General features: G+C 37.3%; 1 protein-coding gene and 1 pseudogene across 5 annotated transcripts in view; both read left to right on the forward strand.

Annotated features, from left to right (window-relative positions):
* Nucleotides 1-27,899, forward strand: part of IDE (insulin degrading enzyme) — an 88,457-nt gene that overhangs the window by 43,166 nt on the left and 17,392 nt on the right. For 3 of the 5 annotated variants that reach the window (XM_090277963.1, XM_090277966.1, XM_090277968.1), the window contains 11 exons: nucleotides 2,726-2,848; nucleotides 7,377-7,489; nucleotides 8,567-8,729; nucleotides 9,441-9,533; nucleotides 9,945-10,036; nucleotides 11,048-11,128; nucleotides 12,662-12,765; nucleotides 20,441-20,543; nucleotides 22,676-22,798; nucleotides 24,558-24,640; nucleotides 27,303-27,447. In XM_090277963.1, the coding sequence (XP_090134089.1) occupies nucleotides 2,726-2,848; nucleotides 7,377-7,489; nucleotides 8,567-8,729; nucleotides 9,441-9,533; nucleotides 9,945-10,036; nucleotides 11,048-11,128; nucleotides 12,662-12,765; nucleotides 20,441-20,543; nucleotides 22,676-22,798; nucleotides 24,558-24,640; nucleotides 27,303-27,447 (1,223 nt within the window). The remainder of the gene's footprint in view (nucleotides 1-2,725; nucleotides 2,849-7,376; nucleotides 7,490-8,566; nucleotides 8,730-9,440; nucleotides 9,534-9,944; nucleotides 10,037-11,047; nucleotides 11,129-12,661; nucleotides 12,766-20,440; nucleotides 20,544-22,675; nucleotides 22,799-24,557; nucleotides 24,641-27,302; nucleotides 27,448-27,899) is intronic. The other 2 variants (XM_090277964.1, XM_090277967.1) reach the window with 1 other exon arrangement.
* Nucleotides 3,628-3,744, forward strand: LOC150009977 (small nucleolar RNA SNORA51; annotated as a pseudogene).

Consider the following 27,899-nt stretch of genomic DNA (forward strand, 5'->3'; position numbering starts at 1 on the left):
AGCCAACTCAGTGATTATGGACTAATGATGGAATTCTGTGCATTATATCCTGCTTTTTCTTTCATTTCCTTATCTATTTCTTGAGAACTTCTACTAGCTAGCTTTCCTGTTTTTAGAAAACAAAGGAGTTGTTATACAAGGGTTAATAAATGTAATAGCAAGCCTGGCTCTGGCCCATTTGTACCTGGTATTCGAGCTTCTCTCTCAGTGTATTGAAAGCTCACTGTCCTACCCCAGAGAGAGTCAGAGCAGAGAACCTTTTCCTCTCCCTAATTCAGGAGCTTCTAAGGATACAGAACTGCCATTCTGGGACGTATTTCTAAATGGACCATCATTTCCTTTCTGTCATCATGTTTTAGGAAGACTGAAAACATTCAAGCAGCAAACAAATGAGTGCGGATCTGTAGAATGGCATCTATTTGTGGCTGAAAGCTACTTCTCAGAATAAATGTGATTGTCTATCTGTCTAGCTAGAGATCCAGTGTCATTAGATTTTGTACCTTAGGTGAGCCAGATAGCTGTTGACAGTGGCACCTTTTAACTTTCTGTTGAAGTATAATAAATTTACAGAAGAGTATATTGGTTTTGATAAATTGTTGCTTTTACTTTTGCTGGTATTTGAAGAATCAGTTAAATACACCACTATTGTTTATGTATAACTCGTTGAATTTTAAAAACCTGAGCACATCATGCAATCAGCACCCAATCAAGAAACATGACATTACCAGCACCTCACCAGCCCTTTTGTACCCCTTTGTAGTCACTATCTACCCCCAAGGATTACCTCTTCTGCCTTTGCATAACCCAGATTAGTTTTTGTTTTATATAAATGAAATGATACAGCATATATGCTCTTTTGTGTCTTGCTTCTCTCATTCAGTCTTAAAGTTGTGAAGTTCATCCACACTATTGCATATAAATATTCATTCTCTTTGCTTTATAGTATGCTCCTGCTTTATCTCTGTATTCTAAAATCTCTGTATCTTTTTTAAAAAAAAGATAAAGACTAGAAATTAGAATGGTAAGATATTCAGGTACATTCAAATCAAAGCAGAATGAACTAGAGCTGGTTAATCTGAATTTTAAATCCTAGATGGAGGCCATGATCTTGGTCTTCATAAACTTTGATTTGAGTTTGTTTGTTTTTTTAACTAGAATATTGGCTGGATTGTGAATATGCAAATCATATCACACTTAGACTAAAAGTCTGATTTCTGTCTGTTATCACATTTATAGTCTGTTGAAATAAAACTTAATTTCCCCACACTTGGGTATCTCACTGTGTTGATCTTTGTCCAAATATTGTAGGAATCTGAGTTTGGTGGTGTAAATGACTAAGGAAGCTCTAAGCCTAGTCCCTCTGGAACAGAGGCTTTTCGAATCTTCATTTAGTGGAAAAGAGAAGCACCATCAATACTCAAGTTTCACTGTAATATGAGAGAACTTCAAGCCATTACCCAGCAAAAAGCTTTTACTTTTTTCTAAAGAATTGAGACTTGGGGTACTTTAAGAACACCTGAATCCTCTAGGAAGAGTGAGGGAATCTCCCAGGACTCTCAGGTAGAGCTGATCTGAAATTGAAGTGGATCTTTAGTGAGAAATTGAGAAGACTAGTTAAGAACCTGGAAACAATCTAGAAACTTGACTAGCAGGCTAGCTACTGATAGTAAAGATGATTACATTTGATTGCCTTGTAACTAGAAAAAGGTTAATGAGTACTTGCACGCACTCTGCATTGGATCTGTTGATTCAAACATCCTGGGGCAGGCCTGAATCTTGGCTTACAGTACTGTGCACCTAGCTGTCTGTGTCTAAAGACTGAGTCTGAGATTGCCATCTGGTGGCTCTCTCTGGATATTAAATTTAGTAAAAGAGGGACTCCAATGTCAGTTCATCCCATTATAATAACCCGAAGGGGAAAATTACATCAGGAATATGTTCTGCCATCGTTTTATCTCTGCAAATGAAAGATGGGAGCTCATTTAAGCAGGAACAATAATAAAAGTTATATTAGGTAGGATCTTAGGATATTTCTAGTCAAGATGCCATTTTTAGAGAGACACTGCTCTTTGAAATTACATCTCTCAGTCTTTAAATTGTGAGATCTTTATTAAAGAGATAGTACCTAGACAGTTTGGCTGTTTGCTTTGACCTGTATACTTCATCCTAATTTGATTAGTTATTTGATTTCATAAGAGATCTCATAGTGGTACATCACTTGAGACTTATAAAAATAGCATTGAATCCTATTTTTACTAGTCTAGATCAGATTCATGAGAACTTATATCACAGATTTAATGCTTCAGCCAAGAATAGTATGCTTATTTCCACAAGTAACTTGGCAAGTTCCAAAAAGATTCCTTAGTGGCTGTTCAATTAGTTATGGAGCACATAGGGAATTAAAAGTAAGTATGAATGAAGGCCATGTGGATCTCCTTTTGTCTTAGAAGTGCTCATAATACCTACTATCTCATAGGGATTTTAAGAAGTATACTTTTTATAAAGGTCTTTAAGTTCCTGAGGGAAAATGCTCTATAGTTTAAAATACTATAAGTTTGTACTATACTGTCTTGTTTATCCAGCTTGCATTCAAACATATTTGACTAATCACTATGTGTTTTAGCTTGAACTCTTTTTTAAGTTCACCTTATAGTAATGTAATAATTACAAAATTTTAAGTCTACGTATTTTGCTTTTTCTAAGTAATGTTTTTCTTCTTTTTTAGGTAACAAATATACTCTAGAGACTAGACCAAACCAAGAAGGCATTGATGTAAGACAAGAGCTACTGAAATTCCATTCTACTTATTATTCATCCAACTTAATGGGTATTTGTGTTTTAGGTCGAGGTAAGAATCCTTAAATTTTTTTCATGAATTGGATCATGAAACTTTCCATTTGGTTTTTTCAAAGTATTTGGAAGAAGGATATACAGTATTCCCTCACTCATCATGGGTATTATGTTCCAGACCCCCCCCCCACTGAAGTAGGAACCTTACATTTATTCTACACTCTTAAACCTACGTAAGTTTAACAACATATGTATACAATACCGCAAAATCCCGCGAGATAGCGAAAAATCCGCGATAAATAATTAAATATAATATTTTTTAAAATCTTGCAATACAGTGAGGCCGCGATAAGTGAACCGTAATATAGTGAGGGACTACTGTAGTAAGATATTTTTATCTGTTTAGAGGCTTTTGAAAATGATCTCCTTGTAGAAAAAGAGCTTACATGAGTTTAAATGGAGACCTGAAGGAAATATAAATTAATCATAGGTGCTGTAAGCATATAAAACAAGGAAAGGAATTATACAGGAAAAGATTGAGAGATTTGACCTGATAACTCAAAAAACTAGAAATAATATTAAAAGATAGATGATGATAAACAGGGAAAACTTTGGAATGTAAACAACAAAGGTTTTGATTTAAAAAAAATGCAGATTAACTAATGATAGTATTACTGTTTCCCCCTATTAAATTACCATAATCTTTTTGGTTTTGTTTTAAGTAATACTCATTATGGAAGAGAGGTATCCTTTTGTATTGGTCATGCTGTATGCAATTGTTCCACACTTTCTGGAGAACAGTTTAACAAGATGTATTGCCTTTAACATGTACATGTTGGCCTCCTCGTTCATATCACAGGCTGTGTTCTTACACTGACTACACAGTAAACCCACCCCATATACACCTCAGCCTCAGGCCTTTGCCTGGTCTGTATTGTGAATGGGAGAAAAAATGTACATTTCTACTTTTAGAAGTGCAATCTAAGGAAATAATCAGAGTTGTCCTAACAGGTGATGTACAAGAATTTTTTTTTGTCAATATAGTACATATTAGTGAAAATTCAGAAACAATCTAAATGTTTAAAATAGGAAGTGTTATAGCAATAGAATAGAGCATTTTATAGAAAATAATACTCTCTCACTTTCTGTCCTCCTTCCTGCTTTATTTTTCTTTATAGCATTTATTACCACCTGAAATAATAAATATTTGTTTATTATTGTCTACTATACCTGAATCTTAGTTACTTGAGAACAGAAACTGTTTTGTTATTGCTTTGTCCCCAGGGCCTGGGATGGTGTTTGGGGACAAAAGAGAAAACAAAGCACTCTATAAAAACACTATGTGCTATGTGATCCCATTTGTGTATGTAAAAAATTCTAATAGACATAAATTGGAGACACAAAAGAAAGTAGAAAAACACATAGCAGAAATTTAATAATGTGGGATAGTAGTTAAGAACTCATCCTCCGGAGTCCGACGGCTTGAGTTTGAATCCCAAGTATACTACTTATGCAGTTGTGTGGCTGTGAGCTAATAAAGTTGCTTCAGTTCTCTAAACTTCAGTTTTTGCATGTGTAAAATGGAGGCGATACCTCATACCTATTGTGAGGTTTAATTTAATTGAGATAATGTAGAAAAAGTATTCAATGTAGTGCTGGACACATAGCAAATGCTTCATGATTGGTAGCTATTCTTAGCATTCTGTAATCATGAGGTTATGGATGACTTTTGTTTTCTTTTTGCTTTTGTTTTTCTAAGTTTTCTGTTATTAGCAAATATTTTGTAGTTAGGAAATAAACAATTATATATATATATATATATTTTTTAATTTGGTAATAGGAGTCAAGATATAAAATGGGTCCAAGAAGTGAGTGCTAATAATAAAGTATAATCCTATGTGTTTTCTAAATGTAGGTAGGTCCAGAGTGTTAAATATCATTGGAATTTAGAGCCTAGTCCTGGGAATAGATGCTTAAGCTGTATTTTTGTCTATGTCATATTGAGGGAAAAAATATGATTTCAGTGAGCACTTATTGGACAGGTTAATGATAGCAGATGAATCAGACATGAGCGCTGCCCTCAGTGTTCTTGTTTTAGTGGAAGTGACAGAATAGTGTCTAAAAGAAACAAAATGTTTCAGTTCCCTCATGGTATACACATTGCTCTCCCAGTGTGACTGACCTCCTGTGCTCAGTAGACTTGATGAGGGGCCTGGGAGAGGTGTCCTTACAGTAACAGCAGTATTAAAAAGAAGCAGGATCTCTTAGAGGATTAATAGATAATCTGTTCCTCCTTTTAGGAGAAGGGGAGAGGAGGAGTTACCCTGTAGAAGGTTCTTTATTCTCCTATGGGGCCGTCCTTCTAGTTGTATCAGCACTAATTACATGGACACTTGCAAATAGGTACCTATCAAGTATAGACACTGGGATGTCAAGTCCCGATGATGTAAAAGTGAGTGAGATGCAGTGCCCTGATCGCTGGTAGCTCACAGCTTAGTGGTGAAGACAGACTATACAGTCTTGTACCACTGCTTTCCCTTTAAAAAACTATTTGTATTGTGACTTTAGGCCTTTAGGCTAGAAATACTCAAGAGACATACCTGGTAGAACCTTGCTCTATAGGGCTTTGCTGTCATCAGCACTTCAGGTCAACAAACCTTTGTTGACTGCCCGCCTTGTTCTGTTTCACGTCACATGTCCCATCTGTGTCTCCTATGTCAGAGATGTCACTGACATCTCTCACTCCAAATATACCTGGTCCATTCCCAGATTCACTTGTCATATAACAAGCAGCCATACATGTCAAAAAAATTGGAGTAAAAATAACAATATGTTCTGTAAATAAAGTTCAAATGCTCATATTTATAGGCCTAGAAGAGAATTTCATACTATATGAAGGTAGTTCTCAAATAGTGATTAAGTGCTCTCTAAAAAAAAGTTCATGGAAAAGTTCAAAATAGGTCATAGAGTATCAAGGGAAATTTCTTATTTGATCCAAATGTTTCTTGACAGTAACAAGTGATGAATGTTTATACCATTTATAAGTAACCTATTTTTAAGGAAAAAGAATCAAGGTGAGTGGTTAACTTGTTTATAAAAAGAACTTTTTTTTTCACTTTTTCCTTTTTAGAATAATAGTAATGTCTATACATGGGAAATTTTTCATCTGACACTGAAAGGTATAAGATGGAAATCAAGTTCTCCCTCATCCCATCAAATGACCTCCATATCTTCTCGTCAGAGATAGTCACCTTCATTAAAAAAAAAAGATTGTCACTTATGTCATTTGTTAAACTTCCAAAGTAGAATTTTGTTAATATACTTACATATATGTATGTTTGTTAAAAAATTAAATGAACCCTGGCTGGTATGACTCTGTTGGAACATTGCCCCATAACCAAAAGGTTGCGAATTCGATCACTGGTCAAGACACATGCCTGGGTTGCAGGTTGGATCCCCAGTCCAGGCGCATACAGAAGGCGACCAGTCAGTGCTTGTCTCTCGCATTGATGTTCCTCTCCTTTCCTCTCTAAAAGCAATGAAAATATGTCCTCAGGTGAGGATTAAAAAAAAAAAATTAAATGAGATTATATCATATGGCATTGTTTTATAGCCTGAAGTTTGCACTTAATAGATCTTTCAGATATTTTTATATTAACATGTACAGATCTCTTCCTCATTAATGGCTGCATAAAATTATAATATACAGATATTTTATAATATCCACACATTGATAGATGTTTAGGTCATTTCCAGTTTTGTCATTAAACAGTGCTGCAGTGAACATAACTTTATGAACTTTTGCAAGCATAACTTTATAAAAAATATAGGCAGATAATAACATAGGAGAACTATATTTAAGTGGCCATATAATTTTATCAATGATTAAAAATATTTGAGTGAGTTTGGCATATTATAGTCAATAATTATTTAATGTTAGACCTCGGAGGAGACTTGTGATCATCCCACACAACTTTCTTCTTTTACAGGACCTGGAGGTTAATCAGCTTGTCCAAGTAGTCAGTTGACATGATTGCTTGGTAAAGCTGGGGTTAGAATCCAGGTCCCCTGATCCCCGCCCACCCAGGATTTTTCACTATTTTATACTATTTTCCCACAGGATCAATCACTTGCAAACTCTAACATTTGACTTAACAATGGATATAGACTGTGTCTGTTTATAAAGTGAATGTCACATCTGTCAGCTGATGGTTTAGTATGGGAATTATGGATAAAATGGTCAGTTTCCAGACATGTGAGGTATAATCATTATCAATATTGTTTATCAGCTTTAGAAGTTATATAGTCAGTGGTAGGACTTAGCTTAAGAGTGCAGTTTTATCTGAAGCAGTTAAAAAAAATTTTTTTTAGGTTTTCCTTTTAATAGTCTTGAGGTTTTTTAGGAGATCCTAAGGTTCCCCACCCCCACCCAAGCTTTATTGAGATATAGCTGACATACAACATATGTAATTTTAAGGTGTGTGATGTGATTTTATGTATGTATATGTGATCCTAAGGTCTTAAACACTACTTGTCATATGTCATGATTAGATTAAGTCCTGTTTTCCTTATCTGTTTTCTTGTAGAATCTTTAGATGAGTTGACCGATCTGGTGGTAAAGTTATTTTCTGAAGTAGAGAACAAAAATGTCCCATTGCCAGAATTCCCTGAACACCCTTTCCAAGAAGAACACCTTAAAGTAAGTGCATGTGTTGCTGGTTTTGTTTTGTTTTTTAAACTTATGGACTTATACAAGGGGGGAGGAGGCAAAAAACAGGATTTATTTATAAAAAATTGTGTATTTAGTCTTACATATTTAAACTTCGGTCACCTTCAAAGTACTCTTGATGCAATACACCTATTGAGACATGTTTTTCCACTGCTCAAAACAGTTTTTGAACTCCTCGATTTTAATGCCTTTTACTGCTTCTGCTGTTTTTTGTTTCCCTTTGAGGACTGTTTTCATCTGGGGAAACAAAGAAAAGTCAGGGTGAGATTGGGTGAATAGGGAGGGTGGGGCACAGGGGTCGTGCCGTTTTTGGTTAAAAACTGCTCAACTCAGTGCAGTCTGGGCAGGTGTGCTCATAAATCACCCATCACGAAATGGGCAAACACATTGAAAGAGTCTTCAAAAAAATTCACTGAAGCCAAACACAGCCTCTCACTACAATGCCAGCTGGTACACTGATACAGTTGGGTTCCAAGAATACTCAGCTGGCGGGGGAATCCTGTACTATAAGGGGCCTGCTCTCCAGAAGATAATTCTGGTTTTTTTTGTTTTTTTTTTTTTTTTGGTCTTCCTCACATATACCTAGTGTACCAAGGAGTACACGGAAATTTTTGGAGGTTTTATTATTTATATAATTTTTAATATTTATCTGGAAAATCAAATCTATCTCACATTTATTAGGAACATGTATCACCAAAAAGATACCAATATAATCTGATCTTCATGTGCTAAAGGTAGTGTTGATAGCTATAACCTTGGTGGACTGTAAAAGCTAGAATCCAATGCCAGAAGGCAAGCATCCAGAAGGATTTAGCCGCATGATCTGGGGGACAAAATATGCACTTTATACCAACTGTAATGACATGCTACCAAGAAAGAGGCCAGGTGACTATTTCCTTATGGTCAGTGTGATTTTCTTTGGCAATTGAGTCTCTCTTGAATTTGAAATTCTTCCATGAAAATAAGTATTATTCATAGTTTATAAATATTTTATTCAGTAGGAGTTGTATGTAGCTAATCTCTGGTTCTTTGTTTTTTCCTCCCCAGCAAATTTATAAAATAGTACCTATTAAGGATATTAGGAATCTCTATGTGACATTTCCCATACCTGATCTTCAGAAATACTACAAATCAAATCCTGGTCATTATCTTGGTCATCTCATTGGACATGAAGGTCCTGGAAGTCTGTTATCAGAACTTAAATCAAAGGGTAAGTCTTTTGGGTGCCAGCTTCTGAGTTATAGTACCACACCATATCTTTTTACCTTGGCTCTCATTTTCTCCTAAATATTTTCTTATGAAAGAACATTTTTGGATGAGAGACTCTTCGGGGTTTATGGGAGAGAGAGGTGATGGTTGTTAAGTGTGCTTAGTTTTTTGCTTTGGATTAAAAAATTTTTTTTCATAATTTTATTTACCCTTTAGCATAGAGCAGTAAATATTAGGTATTTCATAAGATATTGTGGTGCTTGTTTTAAATTTAAAAAGAGGTTTAAAAAGTATAAACTCACATTGGATATTTTTTACCATCTCTGTGAAATGTCAGGACTCATTATTTATTTGCCTGCTCTTATCCTTCAAACCAGAAGATGTAATAGGATCTAGTTAGTAAATGATTCGCAAGGCCCCTCTCAATTCAGGCTGCGCATTACAGAACACTTACCACACAGTATTCTTCTCCTGATTTGGGAACTGACTTGAGGAGTCCTGAAGAAAGCTTCCAATCCTCTAAAATCCCTTGAGTCTTCTGAAGTATCTGAAATTGCTTTTATGAATTTTTTTTTTTTCCTTTCTTCCTCAGTCTTTTCTGCAAGAGGTCCATTCTAATCTTTTGGGAACATACAATATGAATTTTTTTTAAAATGCCTTATCCTAAAAGAGGCCATACATGCAATTATGGTATTTCTGTTTAATGTTACAGGCTGGGTAAATACTCTTGTTGGTGGGCAGAAGGAAGGAGCCCGAGGTTTTATGTTTTTTATCATTAATGTGGACTTGACTGAGGAAGGATTATGTAAGTATTGACATTTTTTGTTTTTGAATGAAAACTGACTTTGTATGATTTTTTAAAAAACTTCTTTATGCTGTGAATTTGTTTTATGTTGTAAAACTATAAACACTTTAATTCATACACTTTATCTGTTGTATTTTTTCATTTGTAATGTGCCCTTCATTTCACGGATGATTTCCTCATCTTAACATCTGATCATTATGTTGCACTTGTAAAATGTGTACTTGGCTCATTTCCTACTCCTTAGCCCATTCTGTCACATCCCAGAGCCTGGAGTGCCTTTTATATGGGACCCTAAAACTCCATTTCATAGAGGGACCACCTCCTACTTACCTGACTTTACCTTTGGAGTGAGCTCACTGCTTTATAGAATCTGAGGACTGAATGGTTTTTAAGTGTGCCCCTTTTTTCCAGTACATGTTGAAGATATAATTTTGCACATGTTTCAATACATTCAGAAGTTACGTGCAGAAGGACCTCAAGAATGGGTTTTCCAAGAGTGCAAGGTACTTTTGTTTCACCAAAATTCTTCTTAAGGAAAATTTTCAGAAAACATATATACGAATACATGAATTAATTTAAATTTAGGGCCCAGTGAAACTTTTTAAGTATTTTTTTCCTAATCTAAATAAAACTTTATAATGCATAGTAGCTTTAGTTGAGGCTTAGTTGTACTAGTCTGATTGGCTGCCTGGGGCACAATTAAGGGTTAAGGCATCATACAGCCTTTTTCAAGAGGGAAAAGGGAAGAAATTGGGTTGCTTTTCTATCCCTCAGAAGCGTGCCAGCAGTTTCTTGAACTTGTATCTGGGTTTACTTTACTCTGTCTGAAGCTGCATGAGCTCTTTTCATTTTCAGATCTGATAATCAAAATCTGTAGCAAACTTCAAATATATAGTGAATTGTCTTATATATAATTGGTGGTCTTAAGAGTTATTTTATTGTATATATGGAAAAGCCCGGCTATGTCCTTTTCTTTTTCTTTCTTTCCTTCCTGCCTCTATTCTTCCTTTCTTTCTTTCTTTTCCTTCCTTCCTTCTTTCCTTCCTTCCTTCTTCATAAAAAAAAAAAAATTTGTCTTTGAAATTTTTAGTGCCTTCTTTTTAAAGGGCTTTAAAAAATATGTGTTTTGTATTTAAAGTCTATCAATATTCTGAAATGTATTTTTAGGATGAGAGACATCTTTTTTACCTAGGTAAAAGTGTCAAGGTATAATCTCTGAAATTTATGACAGTAGTTCTAACCTAGGTGCAGTCCTCTGAAGGAGTCAACAGAATTGTCATCTATGCAACTAACTGTTGGATCTCACAAGATTCTTCCACACAGTTTTCCTAATTACTTGTTATTTTCATTCTTGCTCTATACATTTTTAAATCAAGCATAGTTATTTTTTTTCCGAAAGTGTAATGAAATTAAGTATGGAATAGAAAATCCATAGTGCAAACCAAACATACACACACAAAAGGCATTTTTAAATAATGGTTGACATGTCTAATTGGATTAACTTTCCGTTTTAGGACTTGAATGCTGTTGGTTTTAGGTTTAAAGATAAAGAGAGGCCACGGGGCTACACCTCTAAGATTGCGGGAATACTGCACGTGAGTCTGCTGTTATTTTACTGTATTTATTGGTGTGTAGAATACTCCAGTGGTCCTGCATACATATTACTTTCCATATTACACAAATGATAAAAATTAAAGCTGCAGTATAAAATTTTAGACTTTGTAGCAATCTGGCAAACTTTGAGGTCAAGACATGCTTGAAATCTTAATTTTCATTTAACATTAAGTATTTTTCATTACATAGGCATTTTGCTTATTGGCTTTAAATATTTTTCAGTTCTACAAAGTCCTAATAGCTAATTACGTGAAAGCTATAGATCATTTATTCACTTTTCTTCACTTCCATTGCTGCCACTCTAGTCTGAGCTACCATCGTTTTTTGCCTGGACTACCATCATAGTCTCTTACCTGTGTTCCCTGTTTTCTTCCTTGTCCCCACTGTAGTTTATTTTTCCAGTCTTAGTGATCTTTGAAAACCAAAATTAGATTGTTTTCCTCCTCTCTGTCAAGTCCTTCAGCAGTTTCCCGTCAGAGTTGGAAAAAAATCTACAATTTTACTGTAGCTTTCAAGGTGATCTGGCCTTCAAGGTGATATTCCATATGGTCTGCGTGACACTGTTCGCCTTATCTTCAAGCATTAAGTTCATTCCTCCACTCAGGACCCTTATGTTTGATGTTTTTTCTACCTGGAACACTCTGATCTTTGCATGGCTATGTTCTTCTTATCCTTTGGGTCTTTGCTCAACATGTCTCCTCCTCAGAGAGACCTTCTCTGACTTCCCAATCATGGCCCTGCCCCTTTTTAATTTTCTTCATAGCCCTTATAAATATAATGAGAGTGTTTATTTATTGTCCCCCTTCTTCCCAACTATAATGTAGCTCCTTTGAGAACAGGGACATCATCTGTGTTATCTATCGGTACCATTGTATCCACATAGAACGCTGCCTGATACAGAGTAAGGTGTTCATTAAATATTTGTTGAGTGAATGGATCAATCAATCTTGTCTCAGTATATTAGAAGTTGTTCTTATTAAAAAGCATCTTCTACCATATTTTTCTCCACTAGCCAAAAATATAAGCTATATTCCCCACAACAACTTTATAAATGTTTGTCTGATTATATTCATAGAAATTTGAGAGGAAATTTGGTTCATAAAAATGTATTTACTTTATAGTAAGAATCCTATTATGGATGTCAGCATTAGCCATCAAATTTTCTTCATTAATAAGTACTCAGTTTTTAGGCAGAAATATTACTCACATTTTTCTCTGGAAAAAAACAGTGATTTTGCTCTATAACATAAGTGTATTTTTGGATTAACTATAAAATCATGCCATAATATGAAACTATTTAAAGTGTGGTAGGAAAGAGAAAAAAATGAGAAATTTTTTCTAGTGGGTTAAAATTTAATTGAAGGAAAGAGGGAGATATAAAACAATGGATTTCAAGTATTAGAGATTTGATTGCTTTTTAATAAGTTAGTCTTGCTCACCTGCCTCTTTATTTATTTATTTATTTATTTATTTATTTATTTATTTATTTATTTATTTATTTATTTATTTAAAAGTATTACCCCCTAGAAGAAGTGCTCACAGCTGAATATTTACTCGAAGAATTTAGACCTGATTTAATAGAGATGGTTCTCGATAATCTCAGACCAGAAAATGTCCGGTGAGTACCTCAACAGATATTACTGTTACATACTAATTTTTCAATACTGTTCAGAATCTGAAGGTTTGAAATTGCAAATAAGATGCTTTAAAACTTTACCAGCATAATTACAAAGTAGAGAGAACAGTGTGATGCACCAATACCAAACCTGAACAGTGTGCGCCAGTCTTTGTTACCTTCACGCACCCTTTTTCACTTATTCTCTCTCCACTCTCAATATTTCATGGCAATAGCTCTGAAACATGAAGATTCTATCATGAATAAAATACAGTAATTGATGGTCTTAACCTGGCTTTACCCTAACTCAAATGCCCAAGGTAGCACCTCACCTATCTGGTTTTATAAGCTAGTGAGGACACCTTATTTTTTTTAAGTGGAAGTAAGGATTACAGTCTCAGAATTCTTCTGACCAACCAGTGGTCAGCCAGGAGATCAAAAGTTGGAGGAGCTCCCCCTTCTTTTTTTTTAAAGGATATTTTATTGATTATGTTGTTACAGTAGTTTCAATTTTTTCCGCTTTGCTCCCCTCTGCCCAGTAGCCCCCTTCCCTCCAGTAATCCCACCCCCCTTAGTTCATGTCCATGGGTCATGCATATAAGTTCTTTGGCTTCACCCTTTCCTATATTATTCTTAACTTCCCCCTGTCTATTTTGTACCAACCGATTATGCTTCTCAATCCCTGCACCATTTCCCCATTTCTCCCCCTCCCCCATCCCAGCTGATAACCTTCCAAATGATCCCCAATACCTATGATTCTGTTCCTATTCTGGTTTGCTTAGTTGGATTTTGATTTTATTTTTTAGATTCAGTTGTTGATAGTTGTGAGTTTGTTGTCATTTTAGTGTTCATAGTTTTGATCTTTTTCTTAAGTATGTCCCTTTGACATTTCATATAATAATGGCTTGGTGATTATGAGCTCCTCTAGCTTCACCTTGTCTTGGAAGCACTTCATCTGCCCTTTCATTCCAAATGATAGCCTTGCTGGATAGAGTAATCCTGGTTGCAGGTTGCCTTTTATTACATTGAATACTGCTTGCCAGTCCCCTCCTGCCTGCAGAATGTCCTCTGAGAAACCAGCTGATAGTCCTATAGGCACCCCTCTGTAGGCAACTCTCTGCCTCTCTCTTGCTGGGCCCAGGACTCTGTCTTTATCTTTCACCTTTGGCATTTCAATCATGATGTATCCTGGTGTGGTCTTCTCTGGGTCCAGCTCACCTGGGACCCTCTGTGCCTCTTGGACCTGTATGTCCATCTCCCTCGCAAAATTTGGGAAGTTTTCCTCATTTTTCTCAATTCTTGCTTCCTTATTCTGCACTGGTTGACTGTTTTTTTCTTACTTATGTTCCAAATCATTGATTTGAACCCAGGTTTCCTTCCCTTCACCATTGGTTTTGTGTGGATTTCCCTTCGTTTCACTTAGCATAGCCCTCACTTCTTCTCTGATGTGTTTTCCATACTCAAGCATACCTGTCAAGCCTGTGAGCATCTTTATCACCAGTGTTTTGAATTCTGCGTTTTGTAGGTTGTCTATCTCCTCATCGCTTAGTTCTCTCACTGGAACCTTGATCCGTTCCCCCTTTTGGGCCATACTTCTCTGTCTCCTCATTCTGACAGGCTCCTGTGTTTGTTTGCCTCCGCATCCCAGGTAGAGCTGTCACTCCAGTTACGTTACAAGGGGCGGAGCCTTAGGGATTTGTCAGTACAGGACGACCTGTTTCACCACATTGTGGCGCTGTATGTGGGGGAGGGGTCTGAGAGAGAACAATGCCACCTGCCCAGCACTCACCCCTTTTCCAGGCACCTATCCCACTTTTGCACGGGACTGGCACTTCTCTGGCTGCTGCCCTGGCCGTCGTTCCCAGAGTGGGTGGGTCTGTGGACATTCTAGGACTGTGGGGTTCCTTTAAACAAGCAGACTCTGCTGAGAGACAGGCAATTTCTGCCTCCGCCCCAACCCGCACTGGTCTCCATGGTCAGAAGCAATGAGGCTTGATTTTTTCCGGTCCTGGGACTATGAGCTGCTAGGTCTAGTGAGGAGCTGGGAACGCTCCCCAGGTGTCCCTCCTGACTTTTTAAAACGTGTGACTGCGCTTTCTGCCGGCCTGCCGCTGCTGCCGCTGCTGCCACTACCACACCACGTCCTCTCAACCCTGGTTCCGCCCCTCCTACCTGTCTGGATGAGTATTTCTTCTTTATATCTTTGTTTGCTGGACTTCCATGTAGTTTGATTTTCTGGAACTTCTAGTTGTTTCTAGTTTTGAGATAGTTGTATTCTTCTTAGTTGTGGAGGGAGACTCAGCGTATCTGTCTACACCTCCATCTTCTGGAGGAGCTCTTACAGTAACAGAGGTATGACTGTGATATGAGGGTCAACCCTTAAGAGATTATGAGCTACCATGTGATATTTCTGCCTTAAAATTGAATTTCATCTATATTTTTCTAAAGGCAGATAATAGAAGGAATATCCTTGATCAGCACATAGTTTGTATTTTTGATTTTTTTTCTCTGTCAAGGATATATTTCCAAAATTCTCCTGGGAACATGATGATTCAGTAAATTTTCTCTTGATGCAATCATTTTATGAATAAAATCAACCATCTGGTAAAACTTTTTAAAGAAAAAAATCCTTCAAACAGAACTATTCTTTCAAAGTCTTTTTTTCCAAGTTACCTTTTTTTGAGCTTTTCTAGACATATACTAGCAACAAACAATGCGGAAATTAAATGTTTGAAAAATGACATGAAACTATAATATATACACACATTATACCAATACCAATTTCCCTGTTTTGATATTGTACCATAATTAAGAAGATGTAACCATTGAGGGAAACTGGATGAAGAATACACAGGACCTCTTTGTACTATTTTTGTAACATTCTATAAATTTCAAATTATTTCAAAATAAAAATATTTTAAAAATTAAAACAATTATTTATAATTATCAATAAAATCATAAAATACTTAGGAATCACTTTAACCAATTCAGACCTTTACACAAAAAAGTACAAAACAGTGCCAAGTGAAATTAAAGACCTTGTGCAGAGATTAGGTGGCTTGATATTGTTAGGATGTCATTTCTCTCCAATCTGGTTCATAGACTCATTGTAATCACAGTCAAAATTGTAGTAGGCTTTTTTTTGCCTTTAGAAGTTGGTAAGGTGATTCCAGAATTCATATGGATTTAAAAAAAAACCCTAGATTAGCCAGAACACTTTTGCTCCAAAAGAAAAGAAAAGAGGTTGGGGGATTTAAACTACTAGATTTGAAGACTTACTATTTATAAAGCTACAATAATTAAGATATTGTAGACAAAGGAATCATTATAATAGAACAGAAGTAGCAGATGTAGGCCCACACATATATGGTCAATTAATTTCTTTTTTATTGCGATAAAAAACATACATTAAATTTACGATCTTAATTGTTTTTAAGTGTATGATTCAGTGATGTTCAGTACATTTGTATCGTTATGAAACAGATCTCCAGAACTTTTTCATCTTGCAAAACTAAAACTTTACCCACTAAGCAACTTCTTTTCCCCTCCTACCATTCCCTGGTTATCATCATTCTACTTTCTGTTTCTATGAATTTGAGCGCTTAAATACCTGTTATAAGTAGAATGATACACAACATGTCTTAATGTCACTTAACATAATGTTAAGACTTCCTTTTTAATGCTGCATAATATTCCATTGTGTGTATATACCACATTTTCTGTAACCATTCATTGTTGGGCAATTTATTTTTTGACAAAGGCACCAACATAATTAGATTGGTAAAAGAAAGTCTTTTCAACAAATGGTACTCTTCCATTATCCATCATGCATATGGAAATGGATGAAACTTAACCTTTTCCTTACACCATTCACAAAAATTAATTTGAAATAGATTATAGATCTAAGTATAAATGCTAAAACTATAAACTTGTAGAAGAAAAAATGAAAAAATCTTTAAAACCTGGGATAGTCAAAGGTTTTTTAGAAAATGAAAACAGTAACCATTAAAGAAAAAAGCATTGATAAATTAGACTTCATTGAGATAAAAAAACTTCTGCTCATAGGGTGATTTATGCATTTGCTTGCATGATTAAAATGTATTGGAGAAAAATACTCAGAACACATACTAAATCATTTTAGGCAAGGAAAACAGTGTAGCTATATATTCTTTAAAACAACAACAACAACCTTTGTCCTCCTGAATTTTATTATAGATCTTCTAAAAACAAAACCTCTTATCGGCACAAGGAAAAAGAGCTTCAAACTTAAAAATAGAACTTACCAGACAATTGTTAAGGTTCCTTTTAGTGATTAGTTATGTGTGGTTTGTCACCTACTAGTCGTGAGATCTTGGATAGATCTCTTTTCTCATCAGCCATTGTTTATTGAATAACTAATGTGAAACCTCAGAGTTCATCATCCTGCAAAGGGAACATGTGAAAAGTTAACTTTATATGATGTCATGAATACTGGCTCCCATTTAATTTCCTTGAAACTTGCCCATCTGCAAAATGGCAATAGTACTTTATCTTTCTATCTGATGCAAAATTGTTTAGCAAAGTTGAAAGTGTTATACAAATACAAGGTAATGCTGTTAAGATTATATGATAAGGATGTGCTTTTTTGCAAGAAAAAATATTTATGTTCATATAGCCCTGGCCAGTGTGGCTCAGTTGGAGCATTGTCCCATATACCAAAAGGTGGAGGGTTCGGTCCCCATTTGGGGTGCATATGGGAGGCAACCAACTGGTTTCTTTCTCTCTCTCCCTGCCTTTCTCTCTAAAATCAATAAATGTGTTTAAAAAACTTTGTTTTAAATTATGTTCAGATAATTCTTGCTGCCCTACAGCAAGTAATTTGACCCAGCAGCACTTGGTAGGAGTGAATTTGCAAGAGCACACATTTCACTTTTGTTTAAATTGCCTGTTTCTAAATTTGGTATCATATGCAATTAGAGTTGAGAACCTTTCTTTACCTACCTTCACCTTTTGGGGGAAAAAATGTTTCTTCTACATAGGATTGATCTCTGTGGCTATTACAAGGGTAACTGCAGCTGGTCAGTGATAGGGTGCATAACAGCCTGCATAGTAGTGCCAGCTGTCAGGCCAGACTGGGGCTGCTCCGGGGTAACATTTCTTTCTTTAAAACCAACTGAGAAGTTTAACATTGGAACCAAGTAGGAAAATAAACAGGAAAACCCTTCAGAATGAAAGGAACCTTAAAGGTCTTTTAATTTAATCTCCACCAGATATATTATCTCTTTTGCATTATCTCCGACAACTAGTTACCAGCCTCAGTTTAAATTCCTCCAAGGATGGAGAACTTATTGCGTACCAAGGTACCCAGTTCCATTTTGCCAGTTTTAATTGTTAGAAAAGTTCTTTTGAAAGTTGAGCTCTGATTTTCCTTTTCAGAGATGTTTACCTGTTACTACCCCATCATTATCATCACCCATCTCCTTTGATCCTATCATTGGGTGCCCATTTTACCATATTAAACCTACAAATGCAGCATTAGGGTCTTTGCCACATCCCTTCAGTCATTAAAAAAATCTGTTCATTTGGGAGAAGTTATTCTTGGTGAATTCATTCAGGTCCTAGCGATAACTGTCTTATCTAAATTACAGTTGACTGTAATTTTATTAGTGCATAATCCTGGTTTATGGTTTTTAGGCTACGCACCTTTCTGTTTCTGAAAAATCAGAGCATTTGCACATCTCCAGCATTCTTCCTCTTCTCCCGTCTGCCTGTGTGTCTAAAAGGTGATGTGCCGTGATCCCATTGGGATTTGTTGCCTCAACATCAGAGAATGAGACTCATCTGTGTGAGTTCATCTGAACCATTTGGCTGGCTCACTCACTAATTCCAGGCTTCAACTCCTTTTTTCTGTTGTTCAGTTCACTTGTGTAGTTTCAAGACCCATGTTTCTTTCAAAGACAATGTATGTAAGAGATCAGCAGTCCTGTCATTTGCTAACATGAAAAAAGCATTTCACATTTTGCCTTTTAGGTCATGTGTCCTTTTGGATTATGAGTTCCTTCCAAGTAGGAACTATGTTTTCTCTCAGAATTCAAGCTGGCAAGGGCTCAATAAAAGTTGATTGAAGTCTAAGCTTTTAGCTCAACCTTTCTTGATTTTTTAAAAATTTTAAGAAACACTTTAAAAAATATTTCTTAGTATTTTTCACTTTGGAATTCCTCAGTGGTACTATAACCCTTGGACTGCAAAGGTATCTCTTTGTGGTAGGCACACATTTGATATTTGCCTGGTTTGAGGAACTGTGTTTATCTAATTCATATTTACTTCTTTATGAAAACATTTCAAGTGTTACCCATACACTTCACTTTGGCCTATAACTAGCTAAATCCTCTAGGATTATGCCCTTCTTCCTCCACTTTTTAACCTGAGTGTTATGGGGCAGCCTCCAGTGTCTGCTTCTTTCTGTGTCACAGAGTCATCCTCCCAGAGCATATGGCAGCTTTCCCCGAGCTTTTTCACTGTGTCTCTCAGACTGAGATTAAAGTTCTCTTGCTTCAGAGGGCACGTCCACTGTCAAATGGATGCTTCAGTAGTCACAAGTCACAACCAGTCCCTTGCCCATTATTCTGATGCATGGGCTGTCGTTCAGGGGAACCAAAGCGTCTGTGTAAAAAGCTTTTCCAAAATCAAGTATCTAGTGCAAGAAACAATGGGAGGATATCACCTCTTTAACAGGATATCTGCTTCTTAACACATTTTTCCGAAGTCTCCTTGTCAACCAGTCCATTCATTCTTTGAGAGATCAGGAGTGGAAGCAGTTTCTATGGCTGAGTTGTAGCAGGCTCAGTCCTGTAGTGAATGAATGCCCTAAAGAAACATCATGTACCCGTTATATGGCCACTTGAGTCCTATAGACATGCTGCACATACCCCTCAGGGACTCTCAAGCTGCCGATACAGAACTCTCATTCATTAAACCCTATGACTTCTCTCTGAGTTTCTGTGGAACATACTCTTATTTAGCATGTTTTTTAGAACTGGTAATGGTCAGTGGCAGCAAGGCCAGATCAGGAACACCTTGACCTGGAAGATTAGTCAGTTGTATTAACAGAGAGGTAAATTAGAATTCCTATGATATCTACCCTTAAGCAGTTGACAAGGCCAAGTCCCGTGAGCTAGGTGGAGTTTTTTTTATCTAGAATAAGAAATAGATGGTGGTTCAGAAAGTCAGACCACTGAAGTTGGAGAGGTCCAATGAGGGGCAGATATTTGGAACACAGAGATTAGAATTGTGAAAGTGGATGGGTATTCAGTAGAGGGAGTTCTGATCGCAAGTACTGGGCTTTCAGCTCTGAGACCAACAGTCAGAGGCTAGAACCAAACCTCTGGGAGGACAAGGGGGAACAAGCAGGAAGAGACATGGACCTGATTATCTGAATTGGAACGTAAGGGAGAAGTGGAACCAATAACATACTGACTTCATGGCACACCATCCAAACTGTTGGCCTAGAGCTCCTCTAGCCATGAGATTCAGAGTAGCATTGGTCTCAGCATGGGGTTGAGTCTGCTGGTGGGACCGTTGTTCCACTTATTTATGCATTTATTGGTTGCTTCTTGTATGTGCCCTGACCTTGGTGTATAGCTACCCAGCCAGTCATATAAGTTTTTTCTCTTTGTTTTTGCCTTTTTGCCATCTCTAGAGTTGCAGTAGTTTCCAAATCTTTTGAAGGAAAAACTGATCGCACAGAAGAATGGTATGGAACCCACTACAAACAAGAAGCTATACCAGATGAAGTCATTAAGGTATGGTTAACTCACCTGTGAAGAAGTCTGACGTGTGAAGGACACACAATACGAGCTTCTTGGATTAACCAACTCATAGCCCAGGGTGTGGACATTGATGGCCCAGGGTTGTCTGTACCGTCTTGAGAGGAGTAAACAGGGAGATGGAGAGCTGGATCTCAGGTTTTGCATGAAGAAATGGTACTATGGACTCCTCCTCATGTGTCTGTCAGACCAGCAGGGCTGTCAGGCAGATTTCCAGCCTCATGCAGTCAAAGATCATTGAAGTCCACAGTACCCAGAGAAGCAAAGATACCAAGACAGGCAGGCAGAGATGGGAGACGGGCTCATGAAAAGCAGACGCGAGGGCTCCAGAGAGCTCACGATCTTGTTGGGAACACAGGCAGGGAAGAGTCTGCACTTGAGGAGGTGCTATATTTTATGCCTCATAGTGCATCATTGCTCTTTTTGTCAACATAGGGACATTAGAATTGGTTTTTCAAAACAAGTAAGTTTAGGTGGTATGTTGCCCCATTCATCAGTAGTCAAGATTCTGTTTGTGAGTCCTATCCACTAGTCCAGTACTTTTTCTTTCATAGTTCTCCTTGGCTGTGTAGCTTTGAGATTGTGTCCTTGATTCATGGGAAGACACGTGAAAGCCTTGCTCTGATTAGATTCTAGTTAAACTCGAGTAATAGGCTTTTCTTAAAGGTACCTGTGTAATGATGATACAGAAAACAGTTAAAGAAAATCATTACTGGTACTCTGACGTATTCACAGGACAGAAGGAGCTCACTGGAGCCCTATCTTGCTAAACTGTGAGGAAAGCTATTCTCCCATGAGTTAGTGCTGGGTCTGAACTAACCCTAAAATAAGAGAGAACCCCCGTCCACCAAATTCTTACCATGACAGCTCTGCCCTGAATGGGTATTTTTTAAAAACCAAATCTATCTGGAAGCTCAGCAGTAACATTACTTCCTAAGTATGTACCAGTTCCTACTATTCAGCCATTCTTGAGACTTAAGTTGCTACTTACAGATAATATGGCCAACATCCCCACTATCCTAGTGCCGAAAGACAAACGCAGGAACCAAAATAGAATTGCAAAAGCTACCATGCTGTGCCACATCATCTGGAGACCAAATCATTTAACCCAGATATATTGGCAGTCTGTTGCTTTTAATTTCTTTTTTAAATAATGAAAAGTCTTGTAAGTTAGAGTTCAGCAATCAATGGCCTATGATCTGTCCCACTTAGCTTTGGGCACTGGCCCATTGAACGGATCTAACCGCAGGTAGTGTCAGCTCTGTCCCACAATCCATACTTAAGTCTTAACTTTGTCCTTAACCTTGTGCTTCAATTACTGCTTCACTTGAAAGTTCACATGCTCATCTGTGAGAGGTGTGGGCCTGGTATTAAGAAGCACTGAAGTGGAAGAAGCCCCGTTTAGCCTAGCTTTCTGACCACATGTGCAAGTAACTTAGTGTAGCTGATATTTTAACTGTTAGGTAAATGACCTATTACCACCCTGACCTGGCTTGGCTGGAGCATCATCCCTTAAACCAAAAGGTTATGAGTTTAATTCCTGGTCAGAGCACATGCCTAGGTTGTGGGTTCAGTCCCTGGTCAGGATGTATCCAAGAGGCAACTGATCAGCGTTTCTCTCTCACGTTGATATTTCCCTTTTTCTCCCTCCCTTCCCCTCTCTCTAAAATCAATAAGCATGTCCTCGGGTGAGGATAATAGATAGATAGATAGATAGATAGATAGATAGATAGATAGGAAGATAGATAACCTATTCACTAGCAGTTGCAGGAAATATTCCTGTACAGATTATTCTTCATTCTTTAAAGAACTGAAGCAAACATGATCTTCATATGGATTCATTAGTCTCTTGGTGTTCCACAATCTCAGATTTTTCCTTAACCTTATTTGGTCATTTTGGAGATGTGTAGAGGAAAGATGGGTAAGTCTAAAACCTTGATAAGTACTTGAGACTCCAACTCAAGTTTTGTAAAAAGTAATCAGTAGATCTTGGGAGTAGCCTCTTTATGATGGAAAAGAATACTATGTGACATTTGTCCCCTTAATATTTGACTGGTTATTAAACAAAGTGACTGTTTTTAAACTCATGTTTTTCATTGTCCATCCAGAAATGGCAAAATGCTGACCTGAATGGGAAATTTAAACTTCCAATGAAGAATGAGTTTATTCCTGCGAATTTTGAGATTTTACCATTAGAAAAAGAAGCACCATCATACCCTTCTCTTATTAAGGTAACATGTTAGACTCAGTGATTTTAATTCAGGGGACAGACCTATTACATGGAAGGGACTATAGAGATGATTTCTTGCATTTGGTATTTTGTTGATTGGGGAGCTCACATCCAAAGAGATGACAGAAAAGTTGCAGAAAGAACATTACAAGAAACATTAAAAGACTCAATGTCAAAGCAAACAAAACTACTAAATAGCATAGAATCTAGAGAATTGTTTTCTCTGCAGGAAAAGAAAAAGGTAAGTCTGGACTGTAACAGCAGGTCTGTTGAAAGAGAGTGGCTTCTTTTTTGTATTCACTAAAGACCCAATGAGGAAGCAGATTTATGCTCCATCCTGCAAGTTAGAGATAAGAATCTCTAAAGCCTGGCAGAGAGGGGGTGTCTATCCAAGGGGAGCTGTGGATTTTCCTGCTTTTGAAAAGAACTCTATTTTTTACAGAGTGGCATATGAAGTTTATGGGCCCAAATAGGAATGTTCTTCTTATGTTGTTAATTCACAACTTGAGTAAAAATTGTATAGAAAAAGGATCAAATTATTATAGCACATTCTCCTTTCTAAAACTAAGTTTTTCTAAACTCACCATCATAGACACATTTTTCTTTCTTTCTTGAAATGACCTAGCATTTGATTAATTTAGTGAGATAGGAATTAGTGTTTAGGAATATGACATTTAATTTATCTGAAGCAATTACATTATTATTAAGACAATCGTTTTTCTTTAAAAATGACATTTTAGTGAAATATGTTAGGCTCTTAAAAGACAAAACTTGTTTATCTCTCAAGTTTTAACTGTTGTTTTTTAAATAGACCTTTTCAGAGTAAACTAATGAGAACATTGAATTATTTATATCTTGTCAGAGTTTCAAGTGAACATCTAAGGCTATTTTAATATAGTATGAGAGAAGTGGAGAGTCAAGATAGTGGCTTATTTATTCATCTCTGGCTGTGTTACTCATTGTTGAGTAACAAATTACTCCAAAATTTAGCAGCTTAAAATCACAAACACTTGTTTTATCTTACACAGTGTCTGGGGCTCAGGAATCTGGTGCTGGCTTAATTGGGAAGTTCTAGTTCGGGATCCCTCATGAGGTTATAGTCAGGGTGTTGGCTGTGGCTTCCCCCATCTGAAGGCTCAGCTAGGGCCAGAGGGTTCTAGCTAAAGTTCAGTGGTTTTCGGCAGATCTTACTTCTTCACCACATGGGTGTCACCATTCAGTTGCTTGATATGCCATCCGGCTTCCCCCAAAGAGAGTGATCCAAGAGGGAAAGTGAGTCATCAAAATGGAAGCCGCATTGTCTTTCATAATCTAATCTCAGAGGTATCATTCCATCACTTCTGTCAGACAGACCAACTGTGGTTCAGTGTGAGGGAGAGGACAACATAAGGGTGTGGGTTCCAGTAGGCAGGGATCCTCGTGGCCCAGCTTGGAAGCTGGCTACCCCCCTACCCCCAACCTAAGACTCCTGCATCTGCCTCCCAGGGTCCAGAAAGACAGGTACAGGGCAGTTGGTATTGGCTTCTCCAATCGGACTCTCCCTCCACTGTGTCCCCATCTCGTTAACTGGGGGGAGAGAAGAGGGTGATGCCTCTCTGCTACTGGAATCACGGATCCTCTCCATTTCCCACCTGCTGATACTCTGAGTCTACTTCAAGGCCAGGAGACAGCAGCCTCTCCAGAACTCTTCTTCTGAAGGGTGATGAACATTTTTGCCAAATGTGCCCATATTTCCATAACCAATTTTTTCTCCACCACAGGATACAGCTATGAGCAAACTCTGGTTCAAACAAGACGATAAGTTTTTCTTGCCGAAGGCTTGTCTCAACTTTGAATTTTTCAGGTAGGTAAGAGGAATCAAGCTACAAAGCCTCTTATAAAAACCAACAGTTACTTTCTAAAAGTTTTCTTTGGTTCCTTGAGAACCCATGTGTAAGAATAAAAGGAGTTAGTGTTATTTAGCCCAGACAAGAGAAAGCTGCTACTGTTAAGTCTGATTGTAAGGACCAAGGTTAATTCTTCCCTTTTCGTTGGGGAGTACACCCTTTAACAGAAATGATTTGTGTTAGTTATTAGGAGGATGACCTTCCTAACCATGAGGATTTGGGAATCTAGGGAGGCTATTGACTCACCCAGAAGTTTCATTAAAGAAAGATTAAATAATTTGGATGTTTTTGGTTTTATATTCCTGGAACTTGCCCTGAGAAAGATTTGGTAGTAATTACTAAATGATCTGGAGTCTCTTCCAGCCCATTCATTTTCTGGAGCCTTTAGATATTGCACTCTCTATTCCTGGCTTGGTTAGAAGCATACCTCAGAGATGGTGAGGGCTGGGTTCCAGACCACCACAATAAAACAGGTATCATAATAAAACAAGCTGTAATCTTTTTGCTGGTGGAGAGCCTTGCTTTCAGTTTGTGAAAAACTCAACGTCTGTGAAGCACAATAAAGCAAGGTATGCCTATCTATACTTTCCCATTTGGCTTCAGAATACCTTTTGAGAAATCATTTGATATTTTTGCATATTCTAAACCACCCAGCGTAGTTCTTAGAATTAAAAATGTCTGCCTCCCTCCAGTCGTCTCTGTGTTGTGGTCTCCCAAGAGGTATACACTATTAGGTTTCTTGTACATTGTGGAAATTTTTGTGTATGTATATCCTTGTAATCTTTTCAGAAATAGGATTATATTATGCATGCTTGTAGTTTTTAAAACTCTGTGCTCCATATTTAAACATATAGCACCTGATTACAAGATCATGTGTTTCAAATTGAGTAATGAATCAGAATTTAAGCATTTCCATTGAATCCTGTTCTCTCTTAAAAGCTGGTTTAGAGCCCTCTCCTGTTCACCAGTGTGGCTGCTGTGGATGCAGCCTTTTAGGACACGTCCCGGAATTGCATTCTGAGCTTGGCCCACAGGGCTTTTGCTTCCACCCTTGGCTCGTCCTGACTTCTCACTTCTACCTAAGAAAAGTGCGTAGGTGCCTGTGGGGCTGAGCCCTTTCATGGACTCCTGTTTCGAAGATACTGCTTTTCTGAGTTGTGCCCTACATTTCTGAGCTGCTGTTTGCCTGAAAAAGGAAGTCTGTTGTTATGTATAATACTTTAAAAAATTCAATGACACGGCATTCGCTTAGATTTTCCAGATGGAGGACACTTATATAGCTTTAGAGTTTTTTCTTTTATTTTAATTCTCTAAGTGGCTAAGCATTTTACCCCTATTTTTGCTTCCTTATCAGTTTTTGACAAAATTATTGGCTTTGCTGTTAATGCAGTAGTTATATATGCTATAGAGGGAGTGAAACTTTGAATTTGCTGCCAAACAAGCCAAGAGGGCACCTGCCTCAAGTCCTTTGTACTAGATGTTTTCTCAGCCTAGAAAGCTCTCCGCCCTACCCAGACATCCTTAGGGGCTCCTTTACCTCCTTCAGGCCTGGGCATTATTAACCATCTTGGCCATCTTCCTGTCCCACCACCATCACCACCACCTCCACTCCCATTCCCCTCTCCCTGTTTAATTTTACTTCATAGCACTATCACCACATGGTGTATATTTAAATTTAATATGTGTCTCCTCCAACTGGATTATAAACTCTGTGGTCAGTGACTTTGCCTGATTTGTTCCTTCTGTGTTCCCAGTAGCCAGAGAAGCACCTAGCATTGTATTTAATTACTCATGTAATAAATATTTGTTGAATGAATGAATCTTTTACTTCTCATAAAGGTAAGCAGTGTCATATAGTCAAATGTGTAGATCATTTGACTTAAATTTGAATCTTAGCTCTGCTCTTTCCAGCCCAGGTGACATGAGGAAAATTATGTTTCTTAATTAGGAAATTAAGTTTTAAAATAGGTGATCTCTGTGGTCCTATTTAGCTCTTGTGCTCTATAATTGTTTCTTGTCTTTTGTTGCTCTTTCTCACTTAAATATTTTTCTATTTTAATTTTTTTTAGTTCTGGCTGCAGTTATATGGTGGAAATAATTATTTTACTGACAGTGCTCTAACTTTATTCATTTGGGGGAAACTCAGAGATAAGCAAACATTTTCCCAGGTCTTAAGTTTTCTCTTTTAAGTTCATGTAATTGTAGCACGCAAACCTCTCAGCCTCATGGTCCTGTCCACCGAGGTGTGGTTTGGTTAGAACAAAGGGGACATGCCAGTGCTGAATCAGATCTTTCAACCATACCTCCTCCTGTCAGCCTGGACGTAGCTATGCGTATTGGCTGGTTCCACTCCTAACTTTCCAGCTCTGTTACACCCTCTGGGGTAAGCAGCCACTTCTCCCTCTTCACCTCCCCCAGCAAGCACACAGGGTATATTTCAGACTTCTTTTTTAGGCATCTGTTTTTCCTCGTGAGAAGAAGAGATAGACTCCAGAATTCAAACTGTATCTTCGGGAAATTATATGAATTGGTGTTCAGTTTCTTGATCCATCTCGAAAGGCCACATATCACATTGGGAAGTAATAAATCAGCTATTTTACTGTCAACATTTTCTTCCAGCCCATTTGCTTATGTGGACCCCTTGCACTGTAACATGGCCTATTTGTACCTTGAGCTCCTCAAAGACTCACTCAACGAGTATGCATATGCAGCAGAGCTAGCAGGCTTGAGCTATGACCTCCAAAATACCATCTATGGGATGTATGTAAGTACCCACGTCTTAGAGCCTTCCACTCATCAACATTTTTTACATTGATTTGATGGAGGCGTTTTTTATTGAGGGTATGAGTTGAATTTCTTTCTTTTTAAAAAAATCTTTATGGCTAATCATATTTCCTCATCATTTACTTTTTAAGTTAGCTTTTATTTTAAGTATTTAGCAATATACCGTTCACATTATGCCAATTTTCCTTGATTTCTTTTTTTTTTAAACATCTTTCATCAAATTATCATATTTTTCTGCTCAAACAAAATTGGACCCTGATTTAGGTTTAGATCTTACTCATTCTGTATCTGAAGTCTTGGTCTTTGATGACAGAGAATGACGTCTTGCTGCCATTGTAAACATAAGGTTGACTTATACTGTTTCCCTAGCAATTCAGATCATGAGGCTGCATATCCATACTCTTCGGTCATGTTTCTTCATTACCATGCCAC

Source organism: Furipterus horrens, unplaced genomic scaffold (genome assembly GCF_987537825.1).
Source record: "Furipterus horrens unplaced genomic scaffold, mFurHor1.1.pri manual_scaffold_5, whole genome shotgun sequence".
Lineage (NCBI taxonomy): Eukaryota > Metazoa > Chordata > Mammalia > Chiroptera > Furipteridae > Furipterus > Furipterus horrens.